The 20,360-nt window shown below is 40.4% G+C and overlaps 1 protein-coding gene across 1 annotated transcript in view; it reads left to right on the top strand.

Moving 5' to 3' along the window:
• The window catches only part of LOC138734989 (tyrosine 3-monooxygenase-like), a 34,490-nt gene extending 14,420 nt beyond the window's left edge, over positions 1 to 20,070 (top strand). Inside the window, exons 6-12 of the mRNA XM_069883196.1 lie at positions 327 to 472; positions 6,125 to 6,260; positions 6,910 to 6,979; positions 8,651 to 8,707; positions 11,722 to 11,817; positions 17,657 to 17,790; positions 19,309 to 20,070. Coding sequence (XP_069739297.1) covers positions 327 to 472; positions 6,125 to 6,260; positions 6,910 to 6,979; positions 8,651 to 8,707; positions 11,722 to 11,817; positions 17,657 to 17,790; positions 19,309 to 19,468 — 799 coding nt within the window. The 3' untranslated portion in view covers positions 19,469 to 20,070. The remainder of the gene's footprint in view (positions 1 to 326; positions 473 to 6,124; positions 6,261 to 6,909; positions 6,980 to 8,650; positions 8,708 to 11,721; positions 11,818 to 17,656; positions 17,791 to 19,308) is intronic.
• The last annotated feature ends 290 nt before the right edge of the window (positions 20,071 to 20,360 follow it).

Raw genomic sequence — 20,360 nt, 5'->3', positions numbered from 1 at the left:
GCTTTCTCCTTGGGTTTTCCCTGGCACTTCCAACACCCTTAGGAAGAAACACTTCTGAATCAGGATTAGAGCCTTGATATATGAAAGGTAGGTGAGGAAGGGATAAACTGGATTTGCTGAACAGCATCCAACTTCTGCAGCAGAAGTGAAACAAAACCCCCTTATATTTGCTACATCCATGGAAGCATGAGCTTCCAGGCACCAAGTGTCCTCACTTCAGATTTTTTGGAAGTTGCCTATGCTGGGGGGTTTCTGTGGATTTGTATACAGGGCAGAGAAGTACTGTTTATTGAGGTGGGTCACGGTCTATGGCTTTTGCTTTACAGGAGAGAAGTCTACAGGAAGCTGAGTAGCCTTTACCCTACTCATGCCTGTACACAGTACCTGGATGCTTTCCAGCAGCTGGAGAAATGCTGTGGCTACCAAGAAGATAACATACCTCAACTTCAGGACGTCTCCAGATTTTTAAGAGGCCAGTCATTATGAACCATGGCCTATTCTAGGGTTTCATGGAGCCACAGAGTTCCCTTGTGCAAGATAAGCTGTAGCACAGGACATTAATACCAGACGTATAGAGTCCAAACTGCAAGTTTTGCTCTTTGAGTGGCTGCAGTTGGTGTAGCACTAACCAGATAATTCTGATACTAACAGCAGCACACTGCTTAGCATGACTTCCACACACGTTTTTTTTTTGTGGCTGTATTTTATGCACCTATAGTGGCACTGCTACTAAGACCCAAATACAAGTATGGGTACATACCTCTCAAGCTCACTTTTTCCTGATGCGTGAGACAGGATGGCAACATGTGCTGGAGAAAATTATTTCCAGAAGGTCCTGCTAGTCAGTCTGCAGCTGCCTAGCTGCCTAGCGCTGCTGCTTTCTGTCTCTATGGCCCCATTGCCACACTGATCTATTTTGTACCTACCATGAGAGAGCAGGAAGGCTGTGTTGCAAGTCTGTAAATGCGGAAGATATGGCTTTAGATGAAAGGACACATAAGATTGGAAGGCTGACCTACTTGCTGTTAGCTGAGGGCTAAGTAGCAAAGGGCAGGAGAAGAAGGGAGCCTGCATTATTTTTATGAGGCCACAAGCTGCATGGATTTCCAGGGCCAGGTACTTTGTGTCAGATAGCAGATTTCCTACCATTATCAAGAATGACTGAAGAAGGGCAGTCTTTAAAGCCTCCTTGCTCCTTCTCAGTGATAAGCAGATGTACCGGAGAGGAAGACAGCTGATCACTAGCATAAAATAAATAATAAAAAGAGTAGTCTAACTTTAAATAAATAAATTTTAAATACTATATTCAGTAAATCAAGTGACCTGTTCCATGTATCAGTAAGTAATACTAGTAAGCTTGAATAAGCTTTCAGTTGCTGAAGAGTATTCTAAGACATTGCCATTTTTAGAGAAGATTAAGTTGTTTGATAACAAGGTTTTTATTGCACCTTTAGTGAAAGGGAATGGGGGCATATGAAAACAATCTCTCATAAACACTATCATATCCAGCTGTAGGAATTTTTCTGTGTCTGCATTGTGTACTTTCTCATGTCTTTTCCCCTCTATTCAACTACTCATCTTACTTCCCTCCTAAAGTAACTAGGCTGATAAATATATTTTCTCATTAAGTAGTTGATCCCATCTTATCTCATTTACACAAGGGAGCTCCAGAAATCATGTGATGTTGATTTCATCCCCATAAATATTCATATTCTTTAAGTGAATCAGGTGATTTCAAAGTGGGAGAATTTAGGATAATGTAAGAATATCCCATTATAGTACTATTTATATTTGTCATATTGGTTTTCAGGATTTGATTGGCTGGAGTCTAGGCCAGCTCACTTCTTTTGTAGGCTCTGGTTCTGAATTTTATTTATGCCATGCAAATTGTTCTAAGGAAAAAAACCCCAAACACCAAACCAAAGAGGAAAAAAATAGTGATTCTGAAAATTCAGCTAATAATTGTTGAGAAGATGTTCACAATGAATTTCAGCTCACCTACTATAAACACAGGTTGTCTAGTGTAAGCTAATTGTCCGAAATAATCTGTCTGGGAATGAGAGTTTTTTATTGCATCCTGGAATGGATGTCTAAGGAATGTGGAAAGAATGGCTCTCAGAAACACTGCCCCTACTCCTGAGGGATTACTTTAGCCTACAGGCGTTATAAAAGATTATTCATTAATGGAACAAAATTTGTTCAAAAGAACAGTGTTTACAACTAGGCACAAGTAAGAGCAAGTAAGCTATTGGAGTCCCTCTATATGGGTCTTTGAACAGATATCTTACTTATCTTCAGTGATTCCCTCTAATAAGATCAGTTCACTATGCACAATACTTTCTAGAACAGCATGAAGATTGACACTATTGCAAGGTCTCTTTATAACAAACTCAGTGTGATGCAGAAGCATCTGCATGGTCTGTAAAATCTATGTTAAAGGCAGTCTCATGACAAACAGCCACTGGGTAAGGGGTATGATTTATATGGAATTCTTCTGATTAATTACTAACTTGGGTGGCTTTTACCACCAGTGTCAGCAAGGAATTTTTACTCCTTACAACTCATCAATCAACTGTGTGCCTAGGCTCTTTCTTGTGTTACAGATGTGCAGTGCTCAACTAAAAAACCTTGAGCAAACTATAGGCTCAAATTAATTGTCATACAGTGGATGTATTTCAACTATAGCCTATGTGGAGGTGGAGAGTGTAGTTCATCCTGTCACTGGTTTGTTCTGGGTGCACACCAACCCATCCCACTCTCCCATTTGAGATATAAATCTCAGCACATATCTTTGCTAAATACTTCCTCTAAGGACTGGACCATTCTTTAGCTTGTGTAATAATAAGACTTTATATAGAACAAAATAGAATGGAATGGAATAATAAATTAGACTAGACTAGACCAGACTATTTCAGCTGGAAGGGACCTATGAGGATCATCTAGTTGAACTACTTGACTAATTCAGGGCTGACCAAAAGCTGAAGCATGTTTTTAAGGGCCTCTTGAACACTGACAAGCTTGGAACATCGAGCACCTCTCTAGAAAGCCTGTTCCAGTGTTTGACCACATGCTTGCTAAAGAAACTCTTTCTCATGCCCAGTTTAACTGCCCACTGGTGCAGCTTTGAAAAAACTCTCCTGGAGTAGCTCTGAATATAATAAACTACAGGGATGCAGAGAGACAGAGGGACACTCTGCAGAGTAAGAGGGCACGTTACAACCAGCCAGCACAGCCAGATAAACTTCCATCTTCCCTTTTGCTTGGAAATATCTGTGAACTCACACAGGGAATTCCTTTTGACTTCAGTACAAGTTGAATGACAAGACCGCTCTAGTTTTACCTCACCTGCTAGTGAGGTTGGTTTGAACAGAAATAAACTCTATGTAAGTATTTCATAATTATTTAAAGAGAATTTAAATGGTTAATCATGTGACCATTTAACATGGCAAGTGTTTTTCTGAAGGATTAACTAGATGAACCTAGGCACATCATTCTTTCTAGGAAAGATGTTTGGATTTAGGCATTCATTGTCCTCCACAGCTGGAAGAAATTACAGACAGTGAAGTCAAACAAGCTCACAGTACAATGCACAGGCCTGTATACATGAGGATTTTAGGCCAAGAATTAAGCCTTACAGATCACTTCAGGTTAACTGCTCAGGACCTTCTCTTCACCTCATTTGGATTTCAGAGAAGTTTGGGTAGCAGGTCCAATAAACCGCACCCCAAATTCTCTACTGTTTGCTGATTTTTATTGTGCAGTAACAAAATAGAAGTTCAGATTTTGCAGACATTACCTTCAGTAAATAGCTTTTCCTATGGCTTTTCAAGGCCATTGGCCAAGTCTGTTCCATCAGCAGACTGTCTGATTCACTGTCCTATATTTAAAAGGGCATGTCAGGGAACATAAGCTGCATTTTTCATTTTCCCTCCCGCTCCTCCAACATGGATGCTAAAGCAATATAAATTTCCCTAGTCTCTTTACAGTCCTTCCAAAACTGCGTTACTTAGGGCTTGGTTGTTGTCTGATACATTTTTCAGCTGGTGCAGTTTTTGCTTCACTCAAACTCAGAATTTAGCCCAATGATGACCATATTCTGAGATTTTCACATTCCTCTGGATTGGCTTAGTATGGCATCAGCGGCAAGGGAGTACCCTTCTTATGCCAGGTCCTGGCCAGTGCTAAGGAAATAGAGCTGATGGTCTGTCTATTCCCCCAAACACTCTGCTTTCTTAATCGGGGAGGGAGGAAAATAGTAAGCTGCTTTACAACCATTTCTGGTTCTTCAGTTAACGCTAATGCCTTTATTCAGCATACAGACAAACATAAAGACATAATTTCCATAATTTTTTTAGGGTGTTTTTTGCTGTTCTTTAGCTTTGAGGCAGTTTTGTATCCATTACCTTTGAATTCAGTGGAGTGATAAAAGATAACCAAGTCAAGTCTTAATTACCTAGTCACTTCACATTGTCAGCTAGAAGCATTCCTTGCTGTCCATTCTTTTTTTGTCCTGTATAGCTTCAGACTACTTCTCACTTTTGATTCTTCCATTGAAGCCTTTTTTCTCCTTTCCTTTTCTCTTTTTTTTTTTTTTTGTAAATGAAAAAGTGCTCATAGGCAGACAGAGAAAGACAAGAAATGCTGGAAGAAACATTAAAACTCAAAACAAAACAAATCTTGTAAATGGCTTGGTTTCTGGGTGGGAATTTTTTGTTTGTTTACATTAAACAAATTAGGTTCCAGGCTTCATGACACAATAGGATATGGATAGAAAGAGGAGAATAAAGCCATTTCTGATTTTTTTTAAATGTAGTTCTATGCTTTAAAGAAGATGAAATGTCATTTATGGGAGCTGAGAATGCAATACAGATTTTGAATGTAGAACTTCAAAAAGATTATCATTGGCTCTCTTTTAAAGCAATGATTTTCAATTTTCATAGCTTTGCGGACCACCAACATTTCCCATGCAAATGTAGATTTTGTATTCTGCTAACCATAGGACTGATGGTTTTTGTTAGCTGTCTCTCACAGACCTTTTGTAGTAATGCAGGGTGCCCTGGGGTAACACTGATAGCACAAGCTGAAATGACTGTGAAGTACTGTATTCTCCTGACCTGTTCCATGGGCATGTGCAAAGGAAATCACATACCATCACATCACTGGAAGACTGTACTTAGTTCAAGACAAACCTAATGGTGAAAAAAAAATATAGGGAAAAAATAGGTGAGAACACTGATGGAAACTCTGATGTCAAATGGCTAAGGGCCATATTACAGCACCCTTATTTCTGATGAGGACCTTTTTGCTCTTTCCCCTGTATGTTCCCATTCTAATGAAGTCCAGGCAGAAAATTAAAATTGATAGCAAGTTTTGCCAACACTGAACTAATTTGTACATGTGGAGCATACACTGACAAAGGAAATTGAAGTTGAAGAGTATGCCTCAATTCTGCCTCTGGGGTATGTAGAACTAGGCCCACAGAGGAACAGAAGAATTGCCCAGACTGGAGCAGACCCATGGTCCACCTTCTTCTGTCTTCAACAGAGCAAGGTACCAGTGTTTTCAGCAGAGGGAATAAGTAAGTTTGCAGGAGGGGGCTAAATGGTAACTTAGCATCAGGAAAGAGCCAGGTGCTTTCAGATAAGGTTAAGGGTGGGGTGTGTCCCTTACCTATTTTTTTTTTTTAATATGTGTACGGGAAATGAGAGAAGCAATCCAAGACTTAATAGACTAGCCAGGACTGAAAATGCAGGTATAGTCCCCTGCTTGATCATAAGAATCATATGTAACCTTAGAGACATCACTGACATACGGGACACAGTAGATAAACATGTATAAATGTGGTAAAAATGTAAGCTGGAGTAGGCAGTACTCCCATACCTCATATCGTTGCTGTGTGAATACATGTAGGATGGGTGGCTTGGTGATTTGACATTGCAGCAAGTGGACCCATAGCAGTACAGGGGAATTTTGATAATGGTAAGTCAGGGTGTTCCTAATATGCTTAAGTGAAGGGGGTTACTGCAACCGAGCCCAAATGTTCTCTGAAACTGCTTACCTGAAGTAACTGTGCTATGGAGCTAACCCTAGAAATGGCTAAATTTGGTCTCGCTTGCCTTTGCAGAGAGAACAGGTTTCCAGCTGAGACCAGCTGCAGGGCTGCTGCCACCTCGTGACTTCCTCGCCAGCCTGGCATTTCGTGTCTTCCAGAGCACACAGTATATAAGGCATTTCTCTTCTCCTATGCATTCCCTGGAACCGTAAGTTTGATGCCCTGGTGCAATGTCATCCTTCTGAATGTGTTGGGGGTGATTCTCTTGGGAACAGCTCTGGAGCTTTATCCAGTAGTCCCCAGAATTAAGCAATTTGAGAGACTGGTAGCTGGAGAGTTAGAAAGGGAAGTCATGCATGAGAGGGTGTGGGTCTCTGTCTCTCTTGCAAAGCTGTCTGGGGAAGGAAAAGACTGGAGAATATCTGGTTTAATCTTTTCATCCTGCCTTCAGTTACCATCTGCTGGTGTTTGATTTCCTGCTGCGAAACTCTCCCAGTAAGTGCTGGCTAGACAACAGCAATTACATTTCATGAGAAATTACAAATTGACACAGACGCTTTTGTTATATGCTGGGACAAAACAGGGGCCTTTCAAGATGTTGTGACATAGAAGACTAATGCCCATGCCATCCCAAGTGATTCAATAGCCAAGATAGCAGCGGGTAGCTGGCTGCCCATGGCAGGAGGGAATGCTCTGCAACACTCCATGCACAGCCAGGCCAGGTATGGAGGCAGCTGCTGTGGAGCAGCCCTCACATCAGCTATCTCTGGGTGTCTATCGGCTAAAGTCCTTTTTAGGAAGCTCATATCAGACAGGAAAAGAAACCCTTATAAACATAAAGGTCACTTGTTTTCCAGAGACTGCTGCCATGAGTTGTTGGGTCACGTTCCCATGCTAGCTGACAAGGAGTTTGCCCAGTTCTCACAGGTAAGAAGCTTGTTCTGCTGGCTGTTTATGCCAGATATGCCTCAAAGGCATGCAGCTCACTGTGCTTGAAATGCTGTTTTAAGACTTGATTGTGCCTGGGTTACAGTCTCCAGGGGTGTTGTGCTAGCAATGTCCCAGGAGACATTTACTGTAAGTGAGTGGTAGTACTATTCCCTATGGACATTGTGCAAAAGGAAGGACAGGCAGTACATGTGGGACTTCTCTATGGGAGGGCCATTTCAATCTGCAGAAGGATGCCAGTGGAGCCTCTATGGTGCTGTGTGTTTGAGTTGTACTGACTATGCTGTTCCCCTGGCTTCCTGTCCTAGACCGCATGAACCTAACTAGCAACAACCATTGAGCCCCCAGGCTGGTTCTGTCTCTGCATGTACATTCTTATCTCACATGATACTTCAGTTGTGTCCATCACCATGTCATTCATTAGGGTTGTTTTTCTTTTTGCAACTTACCAGATTCTCACAGCATCGCTCACGCTGGTGAGTAGGCTCCAAAAACAAACAGGGCTTCTTTGTACAATAAGGAGCTATTTAGGGTGAACAGTCAGGGTCAGACCCAAGTGAACTCAATGACCTCATATAATTAAAGATTTCAGAACTATAAATGTGCCTCAAAAACATAGCAGAAGGAAGAAGATAACTCATATTCTAGGCTTATCAATCAGTGACCAGTGTGGGAAGGGGTAATATGAGAGGGGTTACATGATGTAGGTCTCTGTCAGAATGTCTTAAAAAGAACGCCAGTTCTCCTCATATAATGTAGTTTCCAGTTGTATCTGCTTGGATACGTGCCCATTTTCATTTTGGTCGTAAATATTGGTCATTACCAGATTCAGCTGAGTAGCACTTAAAATATCCTAGTGGTCTATAATTTATTCTGGAAGAAACCTCTTCAGTTCAGTTCAATACCAGAACCGAAGACGCATTAGAAATAAGAGCTTATAGCAATTTCAAAACTTTCAGCTTTCCTTTTTTTTCCCATCTATAACACAGATTATCCAACATGAGATCACATTAAATGAATTTTCACATTTCACTTTTTCTTTCACAAAATATATTCACAGCTGAAATTCACCCCATGTAAATTCTTTTTTGTTCCATTCAATATGAGACGATGTATGTTGTAAATGCCCTAATTTTGTTTGTTTGCTGCATGATAAGGCTCCAAGGATAGTTTAGAAGAGACATCTAGAGATTCCTGTTTTGAGAATAGCAACTAACAGAAAGCACAGAAGAGAGTAAACAGAATCATCCCTGCACAGATCTGACCCACTCACAAGGGCTGTCAGAAAAATTGAGAGACAGAAAGGTAATGGCAAATATTAAAAAACACCTTTCTCACTTTCCTTCTCATGCCTCCCTATAAATCTCTGCCAGGGATAGTTCAGCGTTAAGCCAATAGATGGTTAACTTTACACAGAGAATGCTGAGGATTAAACACTCATCTAATGTGGCTCCCAGTGGTATGTAGCTGGGGGCCAGGGAGAGGTAGGCATCCTGGAAGCCATGGAAGGTCATTTTGGGTGACAAAAACAATGAACAGTTCATGCTATTCATGCTAGAAATGATGTGGTCCTCCTCCTTCCCCTCTTTCTCTCCCTTGGGCTGAATAATCACACTAGTGTAACACTGCCTGTTTGCTTACTTGCTTTAGGATATTGGACTGGCTTCTCTTGGATCATCTGAAGCGGAGATTGAGAAACTGGCCACAGTAAGTACAGATGGCAGTTTAATATTGGAGGCAAAACCCAAACAATTCACCACATATGCCTTGCTGTGCAGGGAAGGCTCTTCTCCAGTGTCTCCAATTAGCACAAAAATGGAGCATCAGCAGGCTTGTCTCTTCTGCTCATACACAAGTTAGGGAGGTACTGGAGCATGTGCTGGACTCCACCTGAGGAAATGCTTATACGTTTTTGCTACTATAAGAACATATTGCTGGAGCTGAGTTTCTACAACTTCAAACACAGGAGGGTTCAAACTCACTTTCCAGAATCACCCAATAGACTGGATATCCAGTATGATTCATTCATTTTCTCCTACAGGTGCAGGGAACCATCAGAATTCGATTCACCCTCACAAAATGGGTGAGCACTTAAAAGCAATTTGAGAGCAGGTACTGTTATTTGGTTCTGAGTCACTAGGCTATATACATCTGTGAAAGCAGTTCAAGCAGACCTTTGCTGCCATCTTGTTCTGCAAGTGGGCTGAAGGCCAGGTGATTTTTTTTCCCTGATAATTACAGCCATTTCCCAGTCCTTATGTTTTTTTCTGGGAAGGAGAAGAGCCTTACCCTCACCCAGCTGCATAAGGCTTATTCAGGAAATGGGGTGAGTGGAAGGAGGCTATCACTTCTGGAATTCCTCATTCAGCCCATAGCACCACTCATGGTGAAGTGGAATGAGGCTCTGTGTGAAGGAGATTATGGCTCGCCTAAAATCTATTTGCACGAATCCATCCTTGGGTCAGGACTAGCAGTATTTTTAAGGTTCAGAGAGCAGAAGGTACCAATTCTGAATTTTTTGTCACATTGTCCACGTCCTTTGCTGGTGATGTGAGGGGACTATGTGGGAAGAGGTAGTGATGCATCCATTCTTTTGGTCTAGAGAGGCTAGAGTAAGATTAAGATCTGTGCTTTTGCTAGGGTTAAAAGAATCATGGGTCCCAGAGAGCCATTTTGTGTCACTAGCCATATCTTGGTGAGACTGGATGAAGGCCAGTGGCTTACATAGCACTCCTCTGCAAGTAGCCCTCCCTGACCCTGGAGTGTTTAGCACTAGGTTAGAGATAGGATTACGGTTAGAAGAATGACAGGTCTTATATCTGAAATTGTCATAGTATCAGCTAGGGCTTGAGAAGGTGGAATAAAGGCATCTTTTTGAAAAGGCTACTGGCAGTTCAAGATCTGTGAGAATACAGTTTTATAAGTGCCATTCAAGTATTCTGAAGAGTAAGCATATACTGAATTGACATTTCAATCATCAATTGTTTAAAACTTAGACAACTAAACTAGCCTTATTGTTTAGTTTCCTTCTCTAGAAAGTGAAGACAGAGAAAAATCTGTAACATATTCTCTGTCCTGACATAGACGTCTAACATACATTTTTCTCACTGGAAGTCCCTGTCATTCTCTGTTCATTATAAACAGACTGTAGGTAACTAGCTTAGATGATATGACAATATTTAAGCTAATTAAAGTTTATTTGAAAAATCTCAGCTTTGCTTGTTGCTGTGGTCTACAGCATTTGTACACCAGACTTTGAAATGCCATTATTCCACATAGTCCCTGGACTTCTCTAAGCTGGTACAAGAGATGGGAAACTGCCAGTGTTCGTCATCCACAGACTGCTGCTAGAACTGTGTCTTGAATGTTGTTAAAACAGTAAGAGATGAAAGAATCTCAGTAACTAAAAGCCAGATATGGGATATCTAAGGAAAAACTAAGAAGACTTCCTTCTTTTCCCATGTCTCATTCTCAGTCAAAAAGATCTTCTGTAATATGAGTAGATACTGGAAAGACTTTTCTCTGTGAGATAATAAGATTTAAGATTATTTACACAATGAAATGTAGAATTATTAGCTGAACTTTAGAGAAAGCAGCTCAGGATTCTGCAGAAAGATACTGGCATGATCTTTCTTTAGTAGTAAATTTGCAGGCTAAACCCCAGTAATCAAAATTGTAAGAAATGTGAAAGAGAGTGGAGGGAAGGAAGGAAGGAAGGAAGGAAGGAAGAGGCAGAATAGACAACATAACATAGAATTTCATATTATTTTATAAATTGCCAGCAGTTCTTTGAGAAGGATGCTGAAAATGTAGTACTTCTGTCTAAACCAAAGCCGAGGTCCAGCCCTGTGTGTGAGGCAGCAAAAACCTATGTGTCCCTAAAGGAACCTTGAAGAGCTGTGACACAAATGCATATTCTTGAAATGCTTCATGTTTTCCAAGTTTTTTGTTTTGCACAACACCTATCCAACAGCTAAGGGGTTAGGCTGCATCCAGAATTTGTCCTCCACTGTCAATTTCCTTAAATATTATAATAAGGGAAGGGTTAACAGGTTGTCAGACTCATGAGTTGCTTTTATCCCATTACTGTCCAGCAGTTAAAGGAAGTATGAACCTAAGCCTGCTTTACTGCCAGCAAAGCCTAGAAAGATCTATCTTTATTTTCAACTGGCGCATGGTAAAGGTGTAAATGACATAATCTTCAAGGGTGCACTGTTGCTTCTTCAGTTCCTCTGGATGCTATCATGCAGACAAAGGAGGAGGGAAAATAGAATTTGAAGCACCTTTTCTAGCATCTTGAACCTTCTGTGAAGGTCTACCTGTCTTTTTGGGGACTACAGGTTGAAATCTGTCATCTTCCATAGACTGTAATTAAGCTCAGGGCTAAGAGGTTGCAAGGCGATTCGTAACAACTTCCAAAAAAAAAGAAAGGAGAGGACTTTATGATTTTCTTTACCCATGTAATTATCATTGGCAGGGATTTTTTTTATTTTTTTGGGGTAGTGAGAATGGGAAGCATGGCAAGCCGTAAAAAAATGTGTTATAGTTTGAGTTTTACCTGTTGAGAATAAAACCAGTTTTCTTAAAATGTAAAACTATAACATTTGAAGATACAAAAACATTAACAAATAAGGACAAAAGACAACTAAAGAAAAAAAATGAGAAGCTTAAAAATGCACTGCCTGTTGAGGATATTTTTCACAAGTTGTTCTTATTGCCAGCTTTATTGGTTCACTGTGGAGTTTGGTCTCTGCAAGCAAAATGGATCGATCAAAGCTTATGGTGCAGGACTTCTTTCATCTTACGGGGAGCTTATGGTACGTGTCAAATGTATGGCATTGAAAGATTTCTACATTCCAGCTTTGTAAACCCACTGGTGAAAGAAAAATATTGTTACATTGCATAAAAAAAAAATGTTATTTTAAAATACTGAATTTTCTTTTGAAAAGAAGTTAATTCTCACTTCCCAGAAGCTACTGAGTAGGGCGAAAACTACTGAAATACTGTACCTGCCTTCCACCTAGAGAGATGAAACGCAATGAAAACAGCTGTCCTATAAAGTATTATATTTGCTCCTTACTGCTCCTGGCCCTTAACAATACGGTTGACTGACATAAAAATCACGTACCTTTCTGAATTACTCACTAGAGGGCAGTATTATGCCTATTATGAGCTCTGCTACTCCCTCCCTGCCATTGACATTCATTGACGTTTGCATCAGAAAGGCACTAATTGACTGGACCAAATAAAGTCCGAAGAAAACTGTAAATAGATGGACACTGACAAAAAGAAAATGCTTTAGTTATTTTACATTCCTAAATATGTTTAAAAAGTAATTTTATGTAGATAAACGTCTGCGTGAACAAGTTTGATACTGCTCTGCCTAGACAATTGACTGCAGAAAGAGTGACTCTGCACCTTTACAAAATAATTATGAGTTTCCTCTCTTTCGGAAAAACAACTGACAGGGGAGATAGTAATTTCTCCTCAGTTTTGCAGAACACTGGAGTAAGTGATCAGTTTCTAAATGTAAAAGCCGTGCACTGGTATCAGAAGGTATCAGTTGCTTCAGGTTATGCAGAAGCTGGATGATTTTTTAGCATTAGTAAGAGCCCTTAGTTGGGAGAATAAAAAGTGCTCCTTGCAAGCATTTTTATTAGCCAGAAATCATTTTTTTTTCATGAGAGATCCATTTTAAGCTTAACACATATACACAACATCCTAATGGCCAGCTACATGATGTAGTCACATGGAACCATGGCTGGATTAGCACGACTTGGACTCCCATAACTGGAGATGGTTGGATTATTATGACAATAAACGTATTACAAAACTCTTCTAGTGGTATATACGTCAGTGCTTCCCAGCCAATCAGCAGAAGGAAGAAACAACATGTTAACATATCTCAAGACATTTATAAGGGGAGTCCCAACTGAGGGGCAGTGGAGAGCTAACATATAGAAAGGGAAACTTTCCCAGACATCAACCTTCGTTTTACCACCTGCCAAGTTTAGCACTGTTTTTCTCCCAACACTTGCAGTCTGGAGACTTTTGAAAGCAAACTTTGTGGTACATGACTTCCAAAGCTTTCTCTCTTGATAAGCTGAGAGGTTTGCATGCCCATTAGCTCTCTAGATAAATAAGCATGTCTTCCTTTCTACATAGCAACCTGATCTTGTGCCTCATCGCTTATGAACACAAGTAGAAGTGTGCTAGCATTATCAGGGTCTAGGACAACTCTCTGCATCCAACTCTCTGCAGGGACAACTCTATGTGGGGATAAATTTCCATGGAGACAACTCTATGTGGAACACCTCAAACCCTAGACCTAAGCCTAACTATAATGGCTCATTGTGGACAATTATCCCCACAGAGAGATGACCCCATGGAAAGCTTACCATGAATAGTTGCCCCCCCCACCATGGAGAGTTGTCCCTGCAGAGAGTTGGATGCAGAGAGTTGTCCCTTCCCAGATCTTTCACATCACTCATCTGTAGAACAGTGAAATGTATTGTTTTGGAATAGCAGATCAATGAACTACCCTACAAATTAGGCTCCAGTGCAATGCATTTAGTTTACACACCTATGTCACCTCAGTAAAGGCTGAAGAAACTCTTTTTCTGAGAATTCTTCAGTACTTGCCAGATTCACAGACAAGAAAAAGGAAACCTAAGCTTTCTTTTATTTACCTGGTCAAACTAAAGAGGTCCAATATCAAAGCACAGTTCAAGGCAAGATTTATTTTACCTTGCCTGCCTGAGTACTTTATAGTTTTAAATCAAATGCATTTACTTGATAAATAGGGTACTACAGGGCAGAAGCAATCATATCTTTGATACTTATGTAGCTTTCGTAGTTATGTGTACCACAGGATCTATCTGCATGATGAACCTCTTTTTTCTGTTTAGTTTTGTTACAGATGAAGGTAAAAATTTCATCAGAAATGCTCATTTTTAGTGGTTGGAGTTGAGTGTACCAGACTTCTGCTCTCTTTCATCTCTTTCTACTCTTTTCTTCAGCAGACACCAAGAAGCTCTTCTGCTTTTGATTAGAGTTGTAGGCAAGAAATCTTAAATTCCCTGTCTCTAAGATTTACAAGGGAAGTAGTAACTGTCCTTAAGTTGGCAAATGCCAGATTCTTGTAATTACTTTTACCATCAGTGTTGTTGGGTAGTGCTGTTGGGTAAACTTTTCATACAGCTGATTCCACCTAGGTCTTCTTCCATCATGTTTCTGAAATTACATGCGATTGCATTTATATTGACTAGGAAATGAAGAAGAATTACCTCCCTTCCAAAAGTGTATCTACCTTCATATAACACTTAAGATAATTTGAAGATGAGCAAATAGTTCACCAGTAACACTGCTATGTGCCCTGCATAATCCTTGTGTGAGCTCAGCAAGTTCATCACTATGTAAGTTTTAGGACAGCAGCTTAGTAGGTTCTGTGCATCTTACCTTGCGCATCTGAAAACTCTTGTACGCTGAAGTTTCCTTTTATGGCTGACTGATCCACCTCACATTTTTAATTGGAACAAAACTGAAATATAGAAATGCTTCTATTTAATCATTCTAGTCAGCATAAACATCTGATTCTAACTTCAGTATAGATGGTGGAAGTGTAAAGCACTGATGTCCTATGCCTAAGCTGAAAACTTGAAATTATATACCAACTGTTTCTTCTGTGGCCGAAGAGGTGAAATACGTGTAGTACAGTGTCTATTTTGTAGAAAAGTTTTTTTTGAGATACAGCAATGGCTAGCAGTTTTGTTAGAGAAGATGAAGAATGGAAGATAGTGAAACTCGTGATAGCCTTCAGTTTCTTGCAAAGCTCATTTTGCAGTCTTAGACTGCCTCTTGAGAAAGCTCTAGATAAGTTTTGCCATTGCTTGGGAGAAAGCCATTGTCCATTCTGCCATTTTTCTCAGTTTCAGCCCCTGCATGGGATCGTGCATGGAGGCGCCAAACTTGTTTCCATATCTTTTAGCTGACTGTCATTATTGGTGCAGGCAGTCTCACTGCAGCTCATGCGACAGAGGAGACACCCTGTGACAACCTGCACAAAGGAGGGGCTTCCTCATCACTGAAGGCATCTGAACCAAGAATAGCAGGATGACTTAGTTACTGAGGAGGCAATAAAGGTGGGAGTTACTAAGGCTAGGCAGTTGGCTGCAAACATCTAACCAACTGGAGAGGGTGAACATCCAACTAATGTTATGTGAGAGGTTAGTATCAGCAAGGAACATGGCAAAATCCCTGAGCTGCAGCCTCAACTGTCTATGGGTGGGTGACTAACCAAGGGAAATATAACCTGACTATGAAATCCTCATAATGTTTCCTTCTTCTCCACGGCACCCACTCTGACCAGTTTGAACTAAGCTTCAGGTAGTTATTTTCCGTGGCTACCTGATTCTCCCCAAACTCAGGGCGTAACCTGGGAGAAAGGAAGAAGATAAGATGTAGAGCTAAATGCCCTCTGCATGAGACTTGCACTTGAATTCATGTTGTCTAACAAATCATTCTGTGATAGCAGCTAGTTATTTTTAAGGAACAGGATAACCATACCCAAGTCTAAACTGAACAGTTGCAATGGGTCTGACTGCTGGCCAACCTTGCCTCCTCTGAACTGTAAGAATTCCTCCCCAAACAGCTCTTGGTATTGCACTGTTTATTTCACTATATTCTGTCAGTTGTTCTACGTGAGCCAAAATGCTTCTCCTGTTAACACTCAGCTGGCCTCTGTCCTACATAAAAAGCTTATGGCTCATACCAGACTTCTGGCAACGCTCAGTGCTACATATGCTTTTCTTGCAGCACAACAAGTACTTAACTTGTAGAGGCCTTTAAGGCCATCCGGTTTCAACTCGAACTTCCACTGAAATCAATAGGATTTCAGTTCTACCTCAATGCTGACAGTATAGCGGGACTCCTGTCAGGTTTTGAGTTTCTGAAATCTTTTCCCATTAGTCCCCAGAGCTTCTAAGATTGTAAGAGCAGCCTCATGTTTGTGTATACCATCCATCTTAGACTCTATGAGTACTCTCAAAGGTTTATTCATCGTTACAAACTGCAAATGAAGAACAGGAAGAACACCACCTTTTAGCATTTTATGTTCTCGTATTTTTTTGTTTTCTGAAAAAAAAAGTACTCTGTATTAATTTCTGCACCAGTTCTGTAGCAACTTGGCCTACTGGTTAAAGCAGGACTCCAGTGATGGAGAGTTCAGGCTCAGTTCAGTGAAATGTCTAAAATTCTTCTCGAGGCTGATGTCTGAGTTTTTTCAGTTAGCAGATTGAGCTTAAAGTCTTGTGCAGTGTCACCCACTCTTATCAGTTATTTACAAGCAGTATGGGAGTTAGCATTTGGATCCTAAAATATTGAAGAGAGCCTTCTGAAGTCTGGGGAAGAAGAGGGAAAGACAAATAGGCAGATCCCAAAGAAAGGGTGCGTAATAAAAGGCTACCACTAAGTGTATAGGACCCACTGCTGAGGCTAAATATGGAAAGAAAGGTCCCAATGTTGACTGGGATGAGCTGCCTTTTTCCTTTTAGTTGGTCCCCAAGACACTGCAGCAAAGTGGCTATGACCCTCACCAATGTGGCCAATTAGAACCAAACCAGCTTTTAGGTGCACCTGCTGTACTGTTCAAATGTCACTGAAGCTGAGCTAGCTTTAAACCCTCACTTGAGTTTCTGAAACAAACTGTGCAGGAACTCACTTTAAGCCTGAGCTGCTTTCCCAGGACCTTGTCCACAAAACAAACAATCAAAGCCAATACCTATGCAACCACATTGTCACCAGCTCTTTTGCTGGCTGGTTTAAAGGTCTGCCCAGTGTCTATATATGTGTAAACAAATGATAGATGTGCCTACGGACTGCAGTGTGGATATAAATGACTTTCACATTCCTTTTGCCTACCTGAGGGGACATTTTAGAAACACCTGAGAAAAACATACGGAACAACCCCTGCAGGACCAAAACACAAACACACACACAGAGTGTGGTGCATGTTTCTATCTTGGGTTTCAAGGAAATTGTTAGGTTGCTAAGCTGACATAGGAGTTAAGCAGAAAATATTAGAAGCATTCTGTCTGTTCTTCAATGCAGTGACATGGGCTGGGGACTTTGAAATAGTAATACATAGGACTATGAATATTCTATGATACTAGTAGAAAAAAAAGCAGCGTGACATTATTTTTTCTTGTAGATACTCAGATTTTGTGAGGTGGCATAGGCTTTCCCTTCCCTGTCTCAGAATGCAGCTATGGTACCTATCTGCACATCACTGTAGTACAGGAAATATATTTTCCTTCCTTCCTTCCTTCCTTCCTTCCTTCCTTCCTTCCTTCCTTCCTTCCTTCCTTCCTTCCTTCCTTCCTTCCTTCCTTCCTTCCTTCCTTCCTTCCTTCCTTCCTTCCTTCCTTCCTTCCTTCCTTCCCTCCTTCCTCTTCTTTTAAAAAAAATATATATTATTTGGTTTATTAATTGCTAATTATGAAAAGCAGCTTTCACCTATGAAAGAACAGGACTTGATATTACCTTGAACTAGTCTACAAAGAGCATTTCACAGCCCAGTAGGTGCTAATTTTTGCTATATTCATTCACATTCTCTAACCTGTGTCACTTGCTCTAACATGCGTTGTTCCTGTTACAAAGTATGCTCTATCAAACAAGCCAGAGTACAAGCCTTTTGATCCAGAAGTGACTGCAGTTCACCCCTACCAGGATCAAGCCTTCCAGCCTGTCTATTTCATAGCGGAAAATCTGGAAGATGCCAAGGCCAAGATTCAGTAAGTAAAGTGTGTGTGTGTGTGTGTCTATTTTCAATGAGAGAGACACTCTGGTTTGAATCCTAATCATAAATACCACTGCTCTGATAACCATCCCAGGCTGTCTCACTGCACGCTTGATCTGCACTGTGGCTTTTTTACAACGGAGTTAAACATGAAATTGTTTATCTTAGAAAAGCTTCATAGAATATCATAACTGTATATCATTATGCCCTGCCCTATGCTTCATCTTAGCAATGCTTCATTTTGACCACTTCTGTAATAAATTCTGAAATAGTGAGAGTGGAGCACAATCCCACAGTTGGGGTGCCTGTGTGCTAGTCTGTACACACAGGAGGTCACGAAGAACTGATTTACCCAAGGTCACACAGAAATCTTATAGCAGTCTCAGGATTTATCATGGATCTTCAGGAGGCTTAAAAACGAGATTGCCTTTCTCCTCTGATTATATCTGCACAAGAATGCAGAATCAGCATTTGCAGGCAATCTAATTCCTACAAAGTAGCTGGCTGCAACCTAAATAACTTGTTTCACATTAGCTTGAGGTGTTTCTAAATGCATTTCTTTGACTGTGTTAGGTTATGCAGTAAAGATTATGCAGTAAGGAGTCTGGTTGTGGAGCTAGCGGGGAGCATGTAGGAGCTGAAATGAGGAATTTATAGAGGAAGAGAACCTGTGCCAGACTTCCTTACTTACCCCATCTCTTCTCAAGAAGCATTATATGCTGGGGTTATAGCAATGGTAAATTAGGTCCCTCATGTCAAATCCGAAGGCTTGCATTAAATTATATTTGTGGGTAAAATGTGGCTGAGAACGCACTAGCAAAAGAGAGAGGACTTTTAAGAGCATTTGACTCAGGCAAACCTGAAAAGAACGTACAAGGACAAGGAATATGCCACTTCTTAGACTTGAATCTTTTTCATACATTTTTTCAAGATAGTTGTGCAGCCAAAGCTGCTCAAAATAGCCGAAGGCACAAGAATCTGTCAGAATGGAAAATGTAAGGCGGCATCAGTACAGGGGGTTCCTAGCAGCATGTACTTAATGGAAAAATTGTCAAAAATGGCAAGCGATTGTGTTTTTTCTTTTAATAGAGACAGCAAAATAGCCTGGGATGCCTAGTATCAACAGGTTTTTAAAATTTTAGGCAGAAAGAGCTACTCCAGGTTATTTCTTGGAAGTGAAGGTGGCAGACATGCTGTGTTCTTGCATTCCTCAGCTTGTGGTTGTAATAACTCTGAATTGTGTTAAAGTAGATCTGTAAGAGCACAGACGGGTATGAGCCAGCCATGCTGAAAAGTGGACACTACAGATCTTTTGGATTGCAGATGGTTCAGCTGTGGGGAGGATATACCACACCAGACAACATGAAGGAATAATAGGAAGAAAGGAGGTGTCACAGCAGTCTCTGGTCATCAATAAATCCATGCCTACATACTGAGAAATTAGTTCCTGCAGGTACTACACTTAGGAAAATGGCTTCTGAACTAATAGCTCTGTCTTTCCCACCCCCCCCAGAAACTATATGATGAAGATAAAGAAGCCTTTTTCTCTGCACTACGACCCCTTCACCAGCAGCATAGAGGTCATGAACACACCTCAGAAAGTCAAAAGGGCACTGCGTCAAATTAAAGAGGAATTGAAAAACTCCTGCTTGGCCCTAGAAAACCTTTCTTAAAACTAAAGCAGTACATCTCACCTCCACAGAGATACTTGTAACTGGTTCCAGTGCTTGAAGATTTAATGGTGAAGTTGTAGTTGCATGTGAAAATTATTAACGCACAAAACAGTTCTGTGAAGCTTATCTTTTCAATGCAATTTAGGCTGCTTACTTAGCCACACTAATGAGTCCTCGTTGAGTATGTTTCAATGACAAACAAGACCAAATTACTTCAACCTTTAGTAGGTGATACTAGCTACAACGTTTTGGAGTGTATTCATTTGTTATCATTGGACTCATACAAGTATTTTTTTATTCACCTGCCACCTTTTCAAGTTATCTTTCCGAAATTACACAGTGACACTATAGCTACACAGTCCTTTACTTGCAGCTTAAATAACATGATCACAATCTTTTAGATTGGCTAGCTGTCTACAGTTAGCAGTCCTTACAGCCAGCTCATTTCTGCTAGTAATTAGTATTAGTTATTGTGCTCACAAACTATGAATGGTTCTTCTACAATGTGTGAAGACAAGAGTTTGTAAGAGGAATCCTTTATTTCTGCTCACTATTTATTTTTTAGATCCTCATTTCATTCAGTAGCCTTCAAATATGGCAAAATAATTTCCTGTCATATTTGAGACTCCAGACACATACAAGGAGAGACTCTTGTATGAGTCTCTGTCACATACAAGGATGCTTGATTTGAATGGGAAATTTGGATACTAAGAAGGAAACTGGGCGTGTAAAGGAGGATTTTCAAAGAAGCCTCTAAGAAATAGAATACCATTTGTTTTTCATGGATTTCAGGTACTCCTGGAAACCTTTAAAAATCTTTGTTTCTTATTGATGTCATAGTGATTGTAGTAATAACCAAAAGGCAAAATCTATGGAACACCTAGTGTAAAAC

This window comes from Phaenicophaeus curvirostris, chromosome 1, assembly GCF_032191515.1.
Source record: "Phaenicophaeus curvirostris isolate KB17595 chromosome 1, BPBGC_Pcur_1.0, whole genome shotgun sequence".
Taxonomy (NCBI): domain Eukaryota; kingdom Metazoa; phylum Chordata; class Aves; order Cuculiformes; family Cuculidae; genus Phaenicophaeus; species Phaenicophaeus curvirostris.
The sequence above is the reverse complement of the archived record's forward strand: the minus strand, read 5'-3'. Positions and strand labels throughout refer to the sequence as shown.